Source organism: Pan troglodytes, chromosome 10 (assembly GCF_028858775.2).
Source record: "Pan troglodytes isolate AG18354 chromosome 10, NHGRI_mPanTro3-v2.0_pri, whole genome shotgun sequence".
NCBI lineage: Eukaryota > Metazoa > Chordata > Mammalia > Primates > Hominidae > Pan > Pan troglodytes.
This window is the reverse complement of record NC_072408.2, coordinates 139,057,270-139,073,048: the sequence shown is the minus strand read 5'-3', so window position 1 is coordinate 139,073,048 and position 15,779 is coordinate 139,057,270. Positions and strand designations below refer to the sequence as shown.

Genomic DNA, 15,779 nt, shown 5'->3' with positions numbered 1-15,779 from the left:
AGCTGGGACTACAGGCATGAGCCACCACACCCAGCTGCCTTGTCATTTTGCTGAGTGCTCATCTTTTATGGAAGTTGTGGCTTAACTCCATGAGCACCCACTCTGGGAAGAAAGTTTCAGAGCGTCTCCTCCCGGCACTTCTGACTCCTGACGTGGAAGTCAGTGGCGGGTGCCGCCCTGGGGAGGTGCCCCTTCCCCTTACCCAGGCGGGTGTCACCCTGGGGAGGTGCCCCTTCCCCTTACCCGGGCGGGCGTCACCCTGGGGAGGTGCCTCTTCCCCTTACCCAAGTGCAGGTGCTGCTGCCTCTCGCCATGGGACACTTCTGGCGGCAGCCCCAGGGGTCCGTCAGAGCTGGTTTCAGCGTCTGTTCCTGCTCATTGAGCTCGTCCCCACCCTGAGTTCATGCCAGGATCCTGGCCGCACGCCCAGCACCTGTCCCGCCGATGGTCCCCAGAGCCTCATGGCTTCCATGCCACTCACTGCAGCCGGCTTCTGCTCCTCCTGAGCTATGGAGAATTTCACCTTGTTTTCTAATGTTACTTTTAACTTTTAAAACAACTGATCTATCGTTTCTGTGTGTCTGAAACGGCAGGGGAGGGTTCTATGTCTGTGGTGCTGACCAGTGTCTTCCCCATCATTTCATCCGTCACAGCTGCAGCGGGCCTGGGTCCGCAGAAATCATGACCTAAACTGTATCCTCATCTGTTTGAGGACAGAAGCAATCACAGAAAAAGCCACCAGGTGTCGTTCTGCCAATCAAGGGACAGGGCTTCAGGGACAGATGATTGTGTGGAGGGGGTGGGACCGGGTGAGAAGCCTCAGGCACTTGGCTCTGCTATCCTCGAACGGCTCCATCGGCAGCACCCCGAGAGCTCAAAATGCGGGGCGCCCCTCCCCGGAGCTTCTGACTCCACAGGTCCCAGGTGGGGTCGGAATTTGCGGTTCTTGGGGGTTCCGGATGAGATTGGTGCTACTGGGTCACTTTGAGAACCACTTGTTTGGAAGGAAGACGCTGTTTCTCTCATTTGTTTGAGATGCTCAGTGTTTGGTGAGGTGAGTGGGAGGGTCTGGACAACGGCTGGCCCTGGGGTGGGAACGCTGTGGCCACTGCCTTCTTCGCCTCCATTGTATCTGAAACCTCCGTCATCCAGGAAGAGATGGTTTCCTGTTGGACATTGATGAATGGCGCCCACTGCGCCCTGGGAGATGGGATTTGCCTTTCCAGCGATAAATACAGGCGGATCCTGCCCGGAAGATGGATCGCTGCTGCAGAACGAGGCATGTGTGTGACAAGAGGGTGGCATCACCCGCAGCCGTACCAGAGGAATTATCATTTCCCGAAACCGGCCTGGGCTCCAGGGGCAGGGACACGCTAAGCAGATTGTAAATCTTTTTAAAAAATCAGGTTCAATGAAATCTCTCAAAGGGATGCACACAATTTCCTCCAGAGTGAATATGAAGCCCTGCCTTTTGTTAAAGGGGAAATTCCGTTCTGCCAAAGGGAAAGTGCTGACTAGGTACCTCTTGGGTTTGTACCAGGTGAGACAACCTGGGGGTCAGGATGCCTGGGTTTCCGTCCACGTCAGCCTGGACCTCTGGTGCATCCAACCCTTTTCCGGGAGGCCTGGGCTGGGAACACAGGGCTTGCTTGGCCTCTAAGGTTGTTTTCCTCATCTTGATGACACAGCTTTGCACAGCGCCCAGACAGAGCCATGCTGGTTCTAGGGACTAATGCAGATGGGTGGATGGATGAGTGGGTGAGAGAAGGAAGGGATAGATGGTGGCTAGGTGGGCAAATGAGTGGGTAGATTGATGGATAAATGGTGGATGGATGGGTAGATGAGTGGCTGGATGAGTGGGTGGGAGGATGGATGGATTAGGTGGGCAAATGAGTGGGTAGATGGATGAGTGGTGGGTGGGGGGATGGATGGGTGGTGAGTGGGTGGGTAGATGGATGAGTGGTGAGTGGGTGGGTGGATGAATGGATGGGTGGGTGGGTGGATGAATGGATGGGTGGATAGAGATGGTGGCTAGGTGGGTGAGTGAGTAGGTAGATGGATGGATAAAGAGGTGGATGGATGAGTGGGTGGATGGATGGGTGAATGGATGGATGGATGGATGGCTGGGTGGATGCAGGGATGGATGGGTGGATAGATGGATGAGTGGATGGATGGATGGATGAGTGCGTGTGGATGAATGGATAGATAGTGGCTAGGTGGGTGAATGAGTAGGTAGATGGATGGATAAAGGAATGGATGGATGAGTGGGTGGATGGATGGGTGAATGGATGGATGGATGGCTGGCTGGATGGATGGATGAGTGGGGGATGGCTGGATGGATAGATGGATGGAGTGAGTGGATGGATGAATGGTTGGCTGGTTGGATGCAGGGATGGATGGATGGATGGGTGGGGATGCATGGGTGGGTGAATGGATGGCTGGCTGGATGCAGGGATGGATGGATAGATGAATGAGTGGATGGATGGATGAGTGCATGTAGATGAATGGATAGATAGTGGCTAGGTGGGTGAATGAGTAGGTAGATGGATGGCTAAAGGAATGGATGGATGAGTGGGTGGATGGATGAGTGCGTGTGGATGAATGGATAGATAGTGGCTAGGTGGGTGAATGAGTAGGTAGATGGATGGATAAAGGAGTGGATGGATGAGTGGGTGGATGGATGGGTGAATGGACGGATGGATGGATGGCTGGGTGGATGCAGGGATGGATGGGTGGATAGATGGATGAGTGGATGGATGGATGGATGAGTACGTGTGGATGAATGGATAGATAGTGGCTAGGTGGGTGAATGAGTAGGTAGATGGATGGATAAAGGAATGGATGGATGAGTGGGTGGGTGGATGGATGGGTGAATGGATGGATGGATGGATGGAAGGATGGCTGGATGGATGGATGGATGGAAGGATGGCTGGATGGATGGATGGATGAGTGGGGGATGGCTGGATGGATAGATGGATGGAGTGAGTAGATGAATGAATGGTTGGCTGGTTGGATGCAGGGATGGATGGATGGATGGATGGGTGGGGATGCATGGGTGGGTGAATGGATGGCTGGCTGGATGCAGGGATGGATGGATAGATGAGTGGATGGATGGATGAGTGCATGTAGATGAATGGATAGATAGTGGCTAGGTGAGTGAATGAGTAGGTAGATGGATGGATAAAGGAATGGATGGATGAGTGGGTGGATGGATGGGTGAATGGATGGATTGATGGCTGGCTGGCTGGATGGATAGATAGATGGATGAGTGAGTGGATGGATGGGTGGGTGGGATGCATGGATGGATGAATGGATGGCTGGCTGGATGCAGGGATGGATGGATGGATGAGTCCACGTGGATGGGTGGATAGATAGTGGCTAGGTGGGTGAATAAGTGAGTAGATGGGTAAATGGGTGGATGAGTGGGTCATTCTATCAGTTACTGTATCCAAGGAATATTGGCAAAATGGAAGAGAGGTGGGCTTGAGCAAATGGTGACCATAACTTGAGAGGTGAAGTCTCATCCTCATTATTTTCAAAGTGAAAACCAGATTTTGTAACAGTTTAGTGGATCACAACACCCAAAAGGAAACACACAGTTCGTCACACAGCTAAACCTATCAGTCAAGAAGGAGCCAAGTTATCTCCAAATTCTTCTTCCCACTTACAAGGGCAGACTGCCCACAAGGGCAAAAAGCCCAGAAACGCCGCCTCACAGGCTTGCCTGGGAGCCAAAGCCTCAAGCTCAGAACGGTGCCAAGTGAAGAGGTGAACTTTGGCCACAGAAGCAGCCACGGCGTCTCTCCAGTCTTGTGAGTGGGCATCCCAGTCAGCGGCCCAAAGAGAAAACTGCTCATCCCCCCAGATGCTGGAACACCTCCCAAGGTAGCCACGTGGGCACGCAGATCTTAGGAAGGAAGACACCCAGCGGAGACCAGGGAGGAGCTGGACATGGGGGACACTCAGTGCCGCCTGCCTGTGGACCCCCTCCCTGTCCCATTCCTGCCACAGAAAACACCCCGTCCTCCGAGGCTGCAGACTGCGCTCAGCACCCAGGTCCTGGCTCCTCGCTGGGCCTGCGGCTGTGCCACGCACCGTCCTTCCTGCAGATGAGAGTGCTTGGTGCTGGTCTCCAGGATGTCGTCAGCAAATGACCCTCCCAGGAAAGCCTCCACATTGTTCTCCCTGTGTGAGGGACCCTGTGGGGAGAGAAGCAAGGGGCTGTGCCCCTCTCTCTGTCTCTCTGTCTTCCTCTGTTTGTGTGTCTTTCTCTGTGTCTTCATCTCTATCTCTGTCTTCTCTATAATCTGTTCCTTTGTCTCTCTCTCCGTGTCTCTCTCATGTCTGTCTTATGTCTCTAATGTCTCTGTCTCTGTCTCTCCATCTGTGTCTCTGTATCTTTCTGTCTCTGTTTCTGTGTCTCTGTCTACGTCTCTCTATGTCTCTGTCTCTCATTAGATGGGCATGGACAAGCCCCTGTGTGTCCCCCGCCACCGGCTCCCTTCCCTCCACACGTCCAGCCACTGTCCCTTAGGAGTCCTTTGGCTGAGTCCTGGACAGGGGATTGGGGAGGGGGACGCAGCCCCTCAGGCCTGGCCCAGAAGCCCCCCCCCAACCCTACTCTCCGCCCCCTCGCCCCCTCTCCATCCCCTGCTGTGAGTCAGGGAGGGCCAGCACCCAGGAGGTGATGGAGGGCACCTGGGTCCCGTGCTGGGTCCCATGTGGCCATGCGAGGCTGCCCCCCCCCTCATGCCCACTGGCTGCTCTGTGCTGCCACGTGAGCCACGTGGTGGCTGTGATGGTGCCAGCCCGGCCTCGTGGGACCCGGGTGCTGGTTGGCGTGTGTGTCCTGATGATACAAAGAGGGCTGGCTTCATTCTTGAACCTCGGTCTTGGCGCCAACAAGCAGGATCAAGTGGACCCTGGGCCACGCTAGCCTTGCCTGGCCCTCGGAGTGGTCCCCGCACTCGCCAAGCCCCGGCATGGCAGCGCTCTTGGGAAAGGGAGGAAGCACGCCCTCCCTGGAGGAGCTGCTTGTGCTCTCCGTCGAGGCCAGCACACAAACAGCCTCACCAAGAGCCAGGGCCACACCCAGCAATCCTCCCCGGGCTGCACTGGCATCCAGGCGGTGCCGGGCGCCGCGTCCTGGCCTCCGTTTAGAAACTGACTGTGTCTCGTGTGTGGGGCTACAGCCCGACAGGAGGGCTGGTAAATTGCAGCTCGGTGTGCAAGGAAGTACTTTTGTCCCTGAGAGCCTGGGCTGTGTCACCTGCAAACCACATGAGAAAGAGCTGGGGCTCCAGGCAGGGCCCCGATGAAACCTAACTGTGTCTGTTCCGCCGAAGCGGCCACAAAGCCACCCAGAGCTGCGGAGACCCGGCGTCTGGAAACCAACAGCGATTGTGTCGCGTTTCCTCCCAAACGCCCTTAAACGGGCAGGACAGCGTGGCAGGTGAGGACGCTGACAGGCCAGTCAGCACCAGCGGAGGGTGCTGCAGAGGCCGGCAGGTTTCTCCACTCTCACAGCCTCACGCTGGCTTTGCCTGTCAGCCAGAATCTTCCAGATCCGCGTAGAACAGTGAGATGGGCCTCTGTGACGGGTGTGCATCCCCTGCTCTGCAAGATCAGGAGCTGAGCAGGAATGGCGTGCCACAGAACTGAGCAGGAACAGGGTGCCACCGCCTGCCCTGGTCTCCAAGTGGCTTTATCGTTATTCAGGACAGCGCAGCCAGCAGGCCAGGAGACAATGGCCATCGGTGAGATGGTTTGTTACGCACGGATCCCAGAGAAGGGGGTACCACCAGGCAGGGCCACCCAGGAGGCACCAGGCTGGACAGGAGGCAGAGGGTATGAGGGGGACGTGGCCAGGAATGGGCAAGGCCGGGTGAGCAGGCCTGGGGGGCCTGGCTTCCATCGTCTCAGCAGCTCTGGGTCATGGGCCATCCTCCTGAGTGGTTGGGTGGGAGGATGGTAGCCCAGAGTGAAGGACAGAGGCAGTGGGCTGTGGACCCGCGTTGGCCGGTGGGGCGTGGACTCTCGTTGCCTGGTTTGCATTTGGAAAGACGCTGGGGGGTGGTGCTCACTAGCTCTAGGAAATCGCTCACCCGGGAGGGGCAGGCCTCTCGGGCTAGTGAGGTTCCAGATGTCAAAGCATCAGATACAGAAAATATGAAAGCATGATTAATACACGGGCTCTGCTCCTGCTCGCCCCCTTCATCCCTGGGCTCCTGCTCGCCCCCTTCATCCCTGGGCTCCTGCTGACGGTGGAGTCGCCGGTGTGGCGAGGGAGGGCGGAGTCGCCAGCCTGGTTAGGGACAGTGGAATCACAGGCGTGGTTCTCCAGCCATCTCCGAAGGAGCTGCCATCAGGGACCTCACACAGGGCACCTCAGAATCGGCTCTCTCTTCTCCAGGTGCCCTTGGGGGCAGTGCCCCTCCTGGTAATCCTTGTGAGGGTGGTGTCCCGGCTTTCACCTGGGAGGACCGAGGGGCCCAGACCCCCATCCCCATGCCTGACCTGGCAGGGAGGGGGGTGGTTGAGGACTCGGAGTCGCGGGTGCCCCTGGACTCATGCTGCAGGGAGGGTGTGCGGACATGGGGGGTGGGGTCGGGCCTGTATCTCCAGGGCTGCTCCGTGACCCGGCTGTTCTGGACCATCAGCGCCCACGCACGCCCACGCACGCCAACTGATGCAGTCAAGGCTCTTTCTCTCAGCTTCTGGGACGTGTCTGCATTCTGCTCGAGAGAGCTGGCAGCAAGTTGGGGCCTCCTCAGGTCCCCAGCGCCACCTGGAGAATGCAGAGGCCACAGTGGGCCTCACGTCCCCCGGAACACCCCTCCTCGGACATGAGGGCTGACCCCAGAACCCCTAGGTGCTCACAGAATGAGCTGTCCCTGCAGGTGCATCACAGAGGCTGATAGGAAGGACAGCTGAGTGCACGTGTGTGTGAGTGTGTGTGTAGGTGGGAGTGCCTGTGTGTGACTGTGTGTGTAGGTGGGAGTGCCTGTGTGTGACTGTGTGTGTGGGTGGGAGTGCGTGTGTGTGACTGGGTAGGAGTGTGTGTGTGTGACTGGGTAGGAGTGTGTGTGTGTGTGACTGTGTGGTTAGGAGTGCGTGTGTGACTGTGAGTGTGCCTGTGTGTGGGTGGGAGTGCGTGTGACTGAGTGTGCCTGTGTGTGGGTGGGAGTGTGTGTGTGACTGAGTGCGCCTGTGTGTGGGTGGGAGTGCATGTGTGTGACTGTGGGTGTGAGTGTGCCTGTGTGTGGGTAAGAGTGCATGTGTATGCTTGACTGAGTGATTATGTTGCACACGTGTGCATCTGTGGTGCATTTTCGTGTGTGTGTGTGAAGAAATTCATTGATTCTAAGAATTGGCTCACACAATTGTGGGGTTGCCAAGTCTGAGATCCTTAAGGTGGGCAGCAGGTGGGTTTTCTGTGTCATGGTCTGAAGGCTGTAGACCCGGGTGGGGTTTCTGTGTCATGATCTGAAGTCTGCAGACCCGGGTGGGGTTTCTGTGTCACGATCTGAAGGCTGTAGACCCGGGTGGGGTTTCCGTGTCACGATCTGAAGGCTGCAGACCCAGGTGGGGTTTCCGTGTCACGATCTGAAGTCTGCAGACCCGGGTGGGGTTTCCGTGTCGCGATCTGAAGGCTGCAGACCCGGGTGGGGTTTCCGTGTCGAGGTCTGAAGGCTGCAGACCCGGGTGGGGTTTCCGTGTCGAGGTCTGAAGGCTGCAGACCCGGGTGGGGTTTCCGTGTCGAGGTCTGAAGGCTGCAGACCCGGGTGGGGTTTCCGTGTCGAGGTCTGAAGGCTGCAGACCCGGGTGGGGTTTCCGTGTCGAGGTCTGAAGGCTGCAGACCCGGGTGGGGTTTCCGTGTCGAGGTCTGAAGGCTGCAGACCCGGGTGGGGTTTCCGTGTCGAGGTCTGAAGGCTGCAGACCCGGGTGGGGTTTCCGTGTCGAGGTCTGAAGGCTGCAGACCCGGGTGGGGTTTCCGTGTCGAGGTCTGAAGGCTGCAGACCCGGGTGGGGTTTCCGTGTCGAGGTCTGAAGGCTGCAGACCCGGGTGGGGTTTCCGTGTCGAGGTCTGAAGGCTGCAGACCCGGGTGGGGTTTCCGTGTCGAGGTCTGAAGGCTGCAGACCCGGGTGGGGTTTCCGTGTCGAGGTCTGAAGGCTGCAGACCCGGGTGGGGTTTCCGTGTCGAGGTCTGAAGGCTGCAGACCCGGGTGGGGTTTCCGTGTCGAGGTCTGAAGGCTGCAGACCCGGGTGGGGTTTCCGTGTCGAGGTCTGAAGGCTGCAGACCCGGGTGGGGTTTCCGTGTCGAGGTCTGAAGGCTGCAGACCCGGGTGGGGTTTCCGTGTCACGGTCTGAAGGCTGTAGACCCGGGTGGGGTTTCCGTGTCGAGGTCTGAAGGCTGCAGACCCGGGTGGGGTTTCCGTGTCGAGGTCTGAAGGCTGCAGACCCGGGTGGGGTTTCCGTGTCGAGGTCTGAAGGCTGCAGACCCGGGTGGGGTTTCCGTGTCACAGTCTGAAGGCTGTAGACCCGGGTGGGGTTTCCGTGTCGAGGTCTGAAGGCTGCAGACCCGGGTGGGGTTTCCGTGTCGAGGTCTGAAGGCTGCACACATGGGTGGGGTTTCTGTGTCATGGTGTGAAGGCTGTAGACCCGGGTGGGGTTTCTGTGTCACGGTCTGAAGGCTGGCATCCTTCTCTGGGAACTCCCCACCCGTTTTTTCTCTCAACCCACCTGGCTGGGTGGGGCCTGCCTGTGTGCACGTCTGCTGCCATGTGGAGTGTCCACTGATGCAAGCATCACGCACAGCTGCAGACATGGTCCCAGCAGCACCTCACATCCACTGAATAATAGGACCTTCACCTCCTGAGCAGACATAAAACCGTCACATGGGCCACAGCCCACAGGCGTGGATTGCAGGGCAGGGGTGCAGTGTGTGAGCATGTGGCCTGCTGTTGGGGACCAAGTTTGGAGTCTGGCTGCCTCAGGTGCTGGCTGGGTGACTTGGACACACTCCTCAGCCTTCCCGTGCCCGTCTCCTAATTCCCACAAATGCTCTTGAAGGACTTGCCCCAGGGTCCCCTCGACGGAGAGGGGGAAATGCTCTGGGCCTGCTGCCTTTCACAGAGAGAATATTCGGGAAAACCACGGCAGAGACAGAGGATGAGGGACACAGAATGGCCAGGTGGACGAGAGTGGGTGGACGGGGTGAGCGGATCACAGTAAGACTGTGGATACACGGCTGTTTCTAGCCAGTGCGAAAGGCAGCTGCATGTGGTTTGACTGAATAGACACGAGGTTGCCTCCTCATTGCTGTGGTGACGGCGTCTGAGGTGTTTTCTTGTACTAGGTCGGTGCAAAAGTAATTGCAGTTTCAGATCATGAACTTCAAATCATTATAACTAGGCTCAAACACACCTTTATTCGTCAAAATAGGAACCATTACAATCAACACATTTTTGCCAATGAGAAATAAGTTCGTTTATTCCTGTAGCATAAATATATCTGTGCTTCAGGATTTGACAAACTCTTGGAAAGCATTTTCTGCATCCTGCTGGTTGTGGAAGCGTTTTCTCTGCAAAAAGTTGTCGAGAGGCTTGCAGAAGCGGTAGTCGGTTGGCGAGAGGTCAGGTGAATATGGCGGATGAGGCAAAACTTCGCAGCCCAATTCGTTCACCTTGTGAAGCGTTGGTTGTGTGACGTGCAGCCAGGCGTTGTGGTGGAGAAGAACTGGGCCCTTTCTGTGGACTGAGGCCGGCGGCAGGCACCGCGATTTTTGGAGCATCTCATGGATTTGCTGAGCGCACTTCTCAAGTGTGATGGTTTTGCCAGGATTCAGAAAGCTGTTGTGAGTCAGGCCGGCAGCCGACCGCCAGACGGCGACCACCCAGACGGCGACCCCCAGACGGCGACCTCCAGACGGCGACCTCCAGCTGGCGACCACCCAGACAGCAACCGCCAGACGGCGACCTCCAGACGGCGACCCCCAGACGGCGACCACCCAGACGGCGACCACCCAGACGGCGACCACCCAGACGGCGACCCCCAGACGGCGACCACCCAGATGGCGACCCCCAGACGGCGACCCCCAGACGGCGACCGCCAGACGGCGACCACCCAGACGGCGACCTCCAGCTGGCGACCAAGCCCTTTTTTGGTGCAAGTTTGGCTTTTGGCAAGTTGGAGCTTCTTCTCAATTCAACCATTAAGATGGTCAGCTTCCCTGACCGCAGCACAGCCTGCCCATGCCAGCTCTGCACAGCCCCACGGCCCAGGAGGACGGGGCTCGGGCCTCAAGCATGCCTGTGTCTCACCGCCAGTTAACCCCACTCGCCACCCATCTCCGCTCAGAGCTGGGGTTCGGGAAGCCGTCCCCAGCCAGGGCGCACCTCCTGCCCAAGCCTCATGGCCCCGCTCCATCCTCCAGCTGCACCCACACGTGATCAGTGTGACATCTGAGCCTCGCCTGCCTCCCCTCTAGATGACAGTTTCACGATGGAGGCCGCGTGTCCCCAGCGCTTCCGGGAGAACCCTACAAGCCCTGTTGCTTTGCTTGCCTTGACCAGAAGAACAGGTCCAACTTCACGGGACGGCCTCGCCCGCAGGCCCTTTGCCAGGCCCACAGCGCCGCCAAAGACAACGTCAGTCCTCAATGTACAGGGGGAGTTTTTGACCCAACGCCCACGCGCAGCAGGGCCCCTCTCCTGTCTCTCCTCTCACTGTGATGCACCAGCCCGGGGCCTGCAGACGACGGGCCCCAGGGACCCACCCATCTCTGGAGGAGTCTCCTGTCTTCCCATCTCTGGCCTCTGCAGTTAGTGACGGCCCCTCAGCCTTGGTGTGTCACCCACGCCACTCGTGTCTTCCTCGTGTGACCAGAAAGGGGTCCCCATCCAGACCCCAAGAGAGGCCTCTTGGATCTTGTACAAGGCAGAATTCGGGGCGAGTCCACAGAGTAAAGTGAAAGCAAGTTTATTAGAGAAGTAAAGAAATGAAGTAAAGAGAAGAATGGCTGCTCCACAGGCAGAGTGGCCCCCAGGGCTGCTGGTTGGTTATTTACTAATTAACTTTTGTGGTTATTTTTTGATCATTTGCTAAACAAGGGGTGGATTATTCCTGAGTTTTCTGGGAAAGGCGGCAGGATTTCCCGGAACTGAGGGCTCCACCCTTTTTAGACCACGTGGGGTAACTTCCTGACGTTCCCATGGCATCTGTGAACTGTCTTGGTGCCGGGGGGAGTGTCTTTTAGCAGCTAATGCATTATAATGAGCATAAAATGAGCCGTGAGGACGACCACAGGTCACTCGTTGCCATCTTGGTTTTGGTGGGACTTGGCGGCTCCTTTACTGGAACCTGTTTGTTTGTCTGAGATGAAGTCTCGCTCTGTCACCCAGGCTGGAGTGCAATGGTGCGATCTCGGCTCACTGCAACCTTTGCCTCCCAAGTTCAAGCAATTCTCCTGCCTCAGCCTCCCAAGTAGCTGGGACTACAGGTGCACGCCACCATGCCCAGCTAATTTTTTTTTTTTTTTTTAGTAAAGATGGCATTTCACCATGTTGGCCAGGATGGTCACGATCTCTTGACTTCGTGATCTGCCCACCTCAGCCTCCCAAACTGCTGGGATTACAGGCATGAGCCACCGCACCCAGCCTACTGCAACCTATTTTATCAGCAAGGTCTTTGTGACCTGTGTCTTGTGCTGACCTCCTATCTCATCCTGTGACTTAGAGTGCCTTCACCATCTGGGAATGCAGCCCAGTGGGTCTCAGCCTCATCTTACCCAGCCCCTGTTCACGATGTGGTTTGAATGGCTCTAACGCTTGGACTTCTGCCCTGGCTGTGGGGCCAGATGGTCAGGTAGCACGGGGGTGACCACAGGCATCGTCACCCAAACCGGGACACCTGAGAGTTACCAGAGGTGCTATTAATAATTACCCCAAGACAGGGGTATCAACTCGGATTGTCTTGGGCAGTGGGGATGCATGGCTAGTAACTAGCATTAACTGGTACTATGTGCTGCATGCAAGGAAGCCACAGGAGTGAGGGTCTTTGCCAGCTGTACCTGCCAAAGCAGCATGGATGGGTCAGCTCTTGGATGTGTAACAATCCACTCTGAAATGTTGCGGCCTAAGACAACCATTTCCTTGGCCCACAACTCTGGGTTGGCACATGGTCTATGTGGAGCAGAGCGGCTCTGCTCTCAGCTGGCCTTGCTGATGCCGGCAGTCAGCTGCCAGGTGAGCGGAGTTGGCTGGTTGGGGTGGGGAGGAATGGGCTCAGCTGGGCGGCTTCTCTCTGCTCCACATGGTCTCTCATCCTCATGCTGGCGGCCAGGTTACAAGACAGAGATCGGTGTGAGCGCAGTCTCCTGAGGCCCAAGCTTGGCCTTGGCACTGGGTGGGTTCTGGCCTTTTCTGTTGGTCCAAGCAAATCACGTGACGAAGGCCTAGGGTGATAGCGTCCCTCTCTCAGTGGAGAGAGCTGCACACACAGACGCCAGAAGGCGAGTCCAGCTTATCCCCAGTTGCTCTCAGGGCAGAGTGCCAGCCGGGCTCCGGCCTCCTTCACCTGATCTTCCTCCAGTGTGGCCAGGAAGGGGAGGGGCCCGGGCCTCCTGCCTCTTGAGAGCCCCTGAGAGGGGGGCCAAGTGCCTCTGGCTCCTGTGGGAGGATTTTGCCTGATCCTTAGGTGTTGGTCTCCTCTGGCCCACAGAGTGGAGAAGTTATTGCCAATATTCATCTGAAATTTATAGAGGGGTTAAACTGTTTCCCTTGAGGCCGTGATGGGAGAGCCTTTAAATTCTCCCTCTGCATAAGCATCAATCTCCCGGGGAGCGCGGCACGAGGCAGATGATGTACTGGTCCCTGGCTTCACAATATGTGAAAAACTACACGGTCATTAACTCTGACGCAGAAAAGAGACCTGCCCCGGGTGTGGGGACGCCACACACCAGTGCTGCTTGTGCGAAGAGTCGTGGTGGGGGGTGGGGGCTGTCTTGTTCTTTCCCTGTTTTGCAGGGATTGGAAAGGGGATGTTGCTGAGGGCATGGGGGTTCACTCTCCGACTTTATCACTCCTGAGCTAATGGCCCTGCTGAAAAGCCAGGTCACGCAAGCTGTGGGCCCATGTGCTTAGGGGGCACCTCACACACCCCGAAAGCTCAGGGGTCTGCGGCCCAAGCCCGGAGACTGAAGCAGCCCAGTCCCCGGCTGTGACATGTCCTCAGCTAATGATGGAAGCCGGCCGACTCCCACCGCCCGGGAGCCCCCCCTCTCCCGTAGCTTCGGTCCTTCTAGAGACACGGTGGGGGACCCGAGGGCCGAGAGACCTGAGGCTGCACTCACCCAAGAAGGGGCCTCGGCACCACCCGCAAGCTCAGCACACACTGACGGGGCTGGCACCTGCGGAGCTGGCTTGGGGAGGCCTGGCAGACCGCCCAGCAGTCCCACCAGGTTCCCATGTGGAATCGCCCCAGCGCCGCAGAAGGCCCCGGGGACAGAGTGGCTGTAAGTGGCTGTGGGGTTCCTAAAGGGAACACATTCGTTCCGCAGCTATTAAGCACCTACTGTGCGCCCGGCCTCGCTCTGAGCACTGGGAGGCAGCTGTCAGCAGAAGCGACAGAAACCCTGTCCTGCGGAGCTGAGCCGTGGGGAGGGACAGGCAGAGACGGGGACGGATAGCAGGCGGCGCCATACTGAGGGGTGTGAGCCTCCGGTCCGGACGCCCAGCCACGGGGCAAGGACGGCGGCTCTAAACAGGACGGAGGGAGAGGACTCACCCTGAAGACTTAATGGTGACATTTGGGGTTTATTTTTACTTTTTATGTTTTCAGACAGGGTCTCACTCTTTTACCCAGGTTGGAGAGCGTTACGTGATCTTGGCTCACTGCAGCCTCACCCTCCCGGGCTCAGGTGATCCTCCCGCCTCAGCCTCCCAAGCAGCTGGGACCGCAGGCATGCACCACCACACCTGGCTAATTTTGTTTTTTTCTGTGGAGGTGGGGTCTCACTATGTTGCCCAGGCTCGCTGGTTATTTTAATGGACAAATAGGATTGTCCCCGTTCACGGGGTATGGCGTGCCATGCTCAGGTCAGGCGACCACACAGCCGCCATCTCCACATTTGCCATTTCCTTGTGTGGGGGCTCAGCTCCTCCTCCCAGTTGCCGGCTGGGTCACGGTCAGGTCCACGGTCCTCCCTCAGCGGCACCAGCACTGGCTCCTCTCTGCCTGTGGTTTTGGTCCTTTTTTTTTTTTTTTTTTGAGACGGAGTCTCGCTCTGTCGCCCAGGCTGGAGTGCAGTGGTGTGATCTCAGCTCACTGTCACCTCTGCCTCCCAGGTTCAAGAGATTCTCATTTTTCAGCCTCCTGAGTAGCTGGGACTACAGGCATCTGCCACCACGCCCAGCTAATTTTTGTATTTTTAGTAGACATGGGGTTTCATCATGTTGGCCAGGCTGGTCTCGAACTCCTGGCCTCAAGTGATCCACCCACCTCGGCCTCCCAAAGTGCTGGAATTACAAGTGTGAGGCCCCTGTGCCCGGCTGGTTTTGTGCCTTTAACTAATCTCTCTGGCACAGGAGCTTTGAAGGCCGGAGGCAGTGGAGCATGCAGAGACCTGGGAAGGGCGCCCAGCGTGGGCACCACCTGTGCCAAGGCCCTGAGGGGTGCGCGTGGGGGTGCTGGGAAGGCCAAGGTGCTTTGAACCCAGGGGGTGGGCAAGGCAGGCGTCAGGAGCCCTGGGGGGCTTCGTGTTCCCCGGCGTGAGGCCCGAGGACAGGATTCTGTGGTGGGTGGGGGGACCGAGTCCCCGTGGCCTCTGTGCTGGGGGTCGACAAGGAGGCTGAAGCTGCTGGAGGTCGTCCCAGAGGCCGGTGTGCCAGGCGCTTCTGAAGACGGGTGGGCAGACGATGGAGGACGAGGCTCTGTCCCGCCCCTGCAACTTCCAGCGAAGGGCAGGGCTCCGAGGCGCTTCCCCCTGCGCGGCCCCGCCCCCCTCCTTCTCACGAAACCTGGGTGGTCTCAGGTTGAGGTGGGAGACATCCGTGGAGTGGGAGGGCGGTGGGCGGGATTCACCAGCGAGGCCCCTTCCCGCTGCGAACAGAAATCCCGACCCTAGTCTCGAAGGCAGAAAGGAAGCCCCGGCTCAGGGGGCTGGAAAACCCCAGGCTTTTCTCAGGCAGGCTGTCCCACAGCAGAGACAACAGACAGAAACCCAGAAACCACCTGCCACGATGTGAACCTGATGCAGAAACGCGGTTCGCTCCCTCGGGATGCAAAGGCCAACTTCAGCCCGGCACGGCACGGCGGCGGCGCGGACTCCACCATCCCGGGGAAGGAGCCGGACCCCTGTGGGTGACGTGGGACCGTGGGGCGGGGGTGTCCCCGGCTGGGCTGGGCTGAGCAGCGAGGAGGCTCTGGGTCGCCGGACCGGGGTCAGGGAGCCTGGCGTTAGCTGCGTGCTGTGTAGTCATCTCGGCGAGGAGGGAGCGGCTCCCTCCTGCCCCGGACTCTGGATCTGCCCTGCGGTGGGCGGTGTCGGAGCGGCCGTAAGTGATCGGCGATACGGCCTCCCGGTTCTCTCTGTCCCTGGGACTCGGCTTCCTGAAGGCAGAGAGTCTGGGGGAGGGAGGAGCCCCCTGCTCCCCCACACAAGGGACTGGGCCTCTGGGGTGGGGTGGGCTGACAGGCGACCCCCGGAGGATGCAGCTAGGGGACGTGTGAGTGTGGCCCTCTTTGGGAAAAGGGATCTTTGCAGACACGATTAAGATAACG

General features: G+C 58.1%; 1 protein-coding gene across 3 annotated transcripts in view; it reads left to right on the top strand.

Annotated features, from left to right (window-relative positions):
- GALNT9 (polypeptide N-acetylgalactosaminyltransferase 9) overlaps positions 1-15,779 on the top strand; it is a 133,168-nt gene that overhangs the window by 108,636 nt on the left and 8,753 nt on the right. Inside the window, exon 1 of one of the 3 annotated variants that reach the window (XM_016924674.4) lies at positions 13,543-15,355. The exons of the other annotated variants lie outside the window; for them this stretch is intronic. Coding sequence (XP_016780163.1) covers positions 15,278-15,355 — 78 coding nt within the window. The 5' untranslated portion in view covers positions 13,543-15,277. Of the gene's footprint in view, positions 1-13,542; positions 15,356-15,779 lie in introns of those variants that run through there. 3 annotated transcript variants of the gene reach the window in all.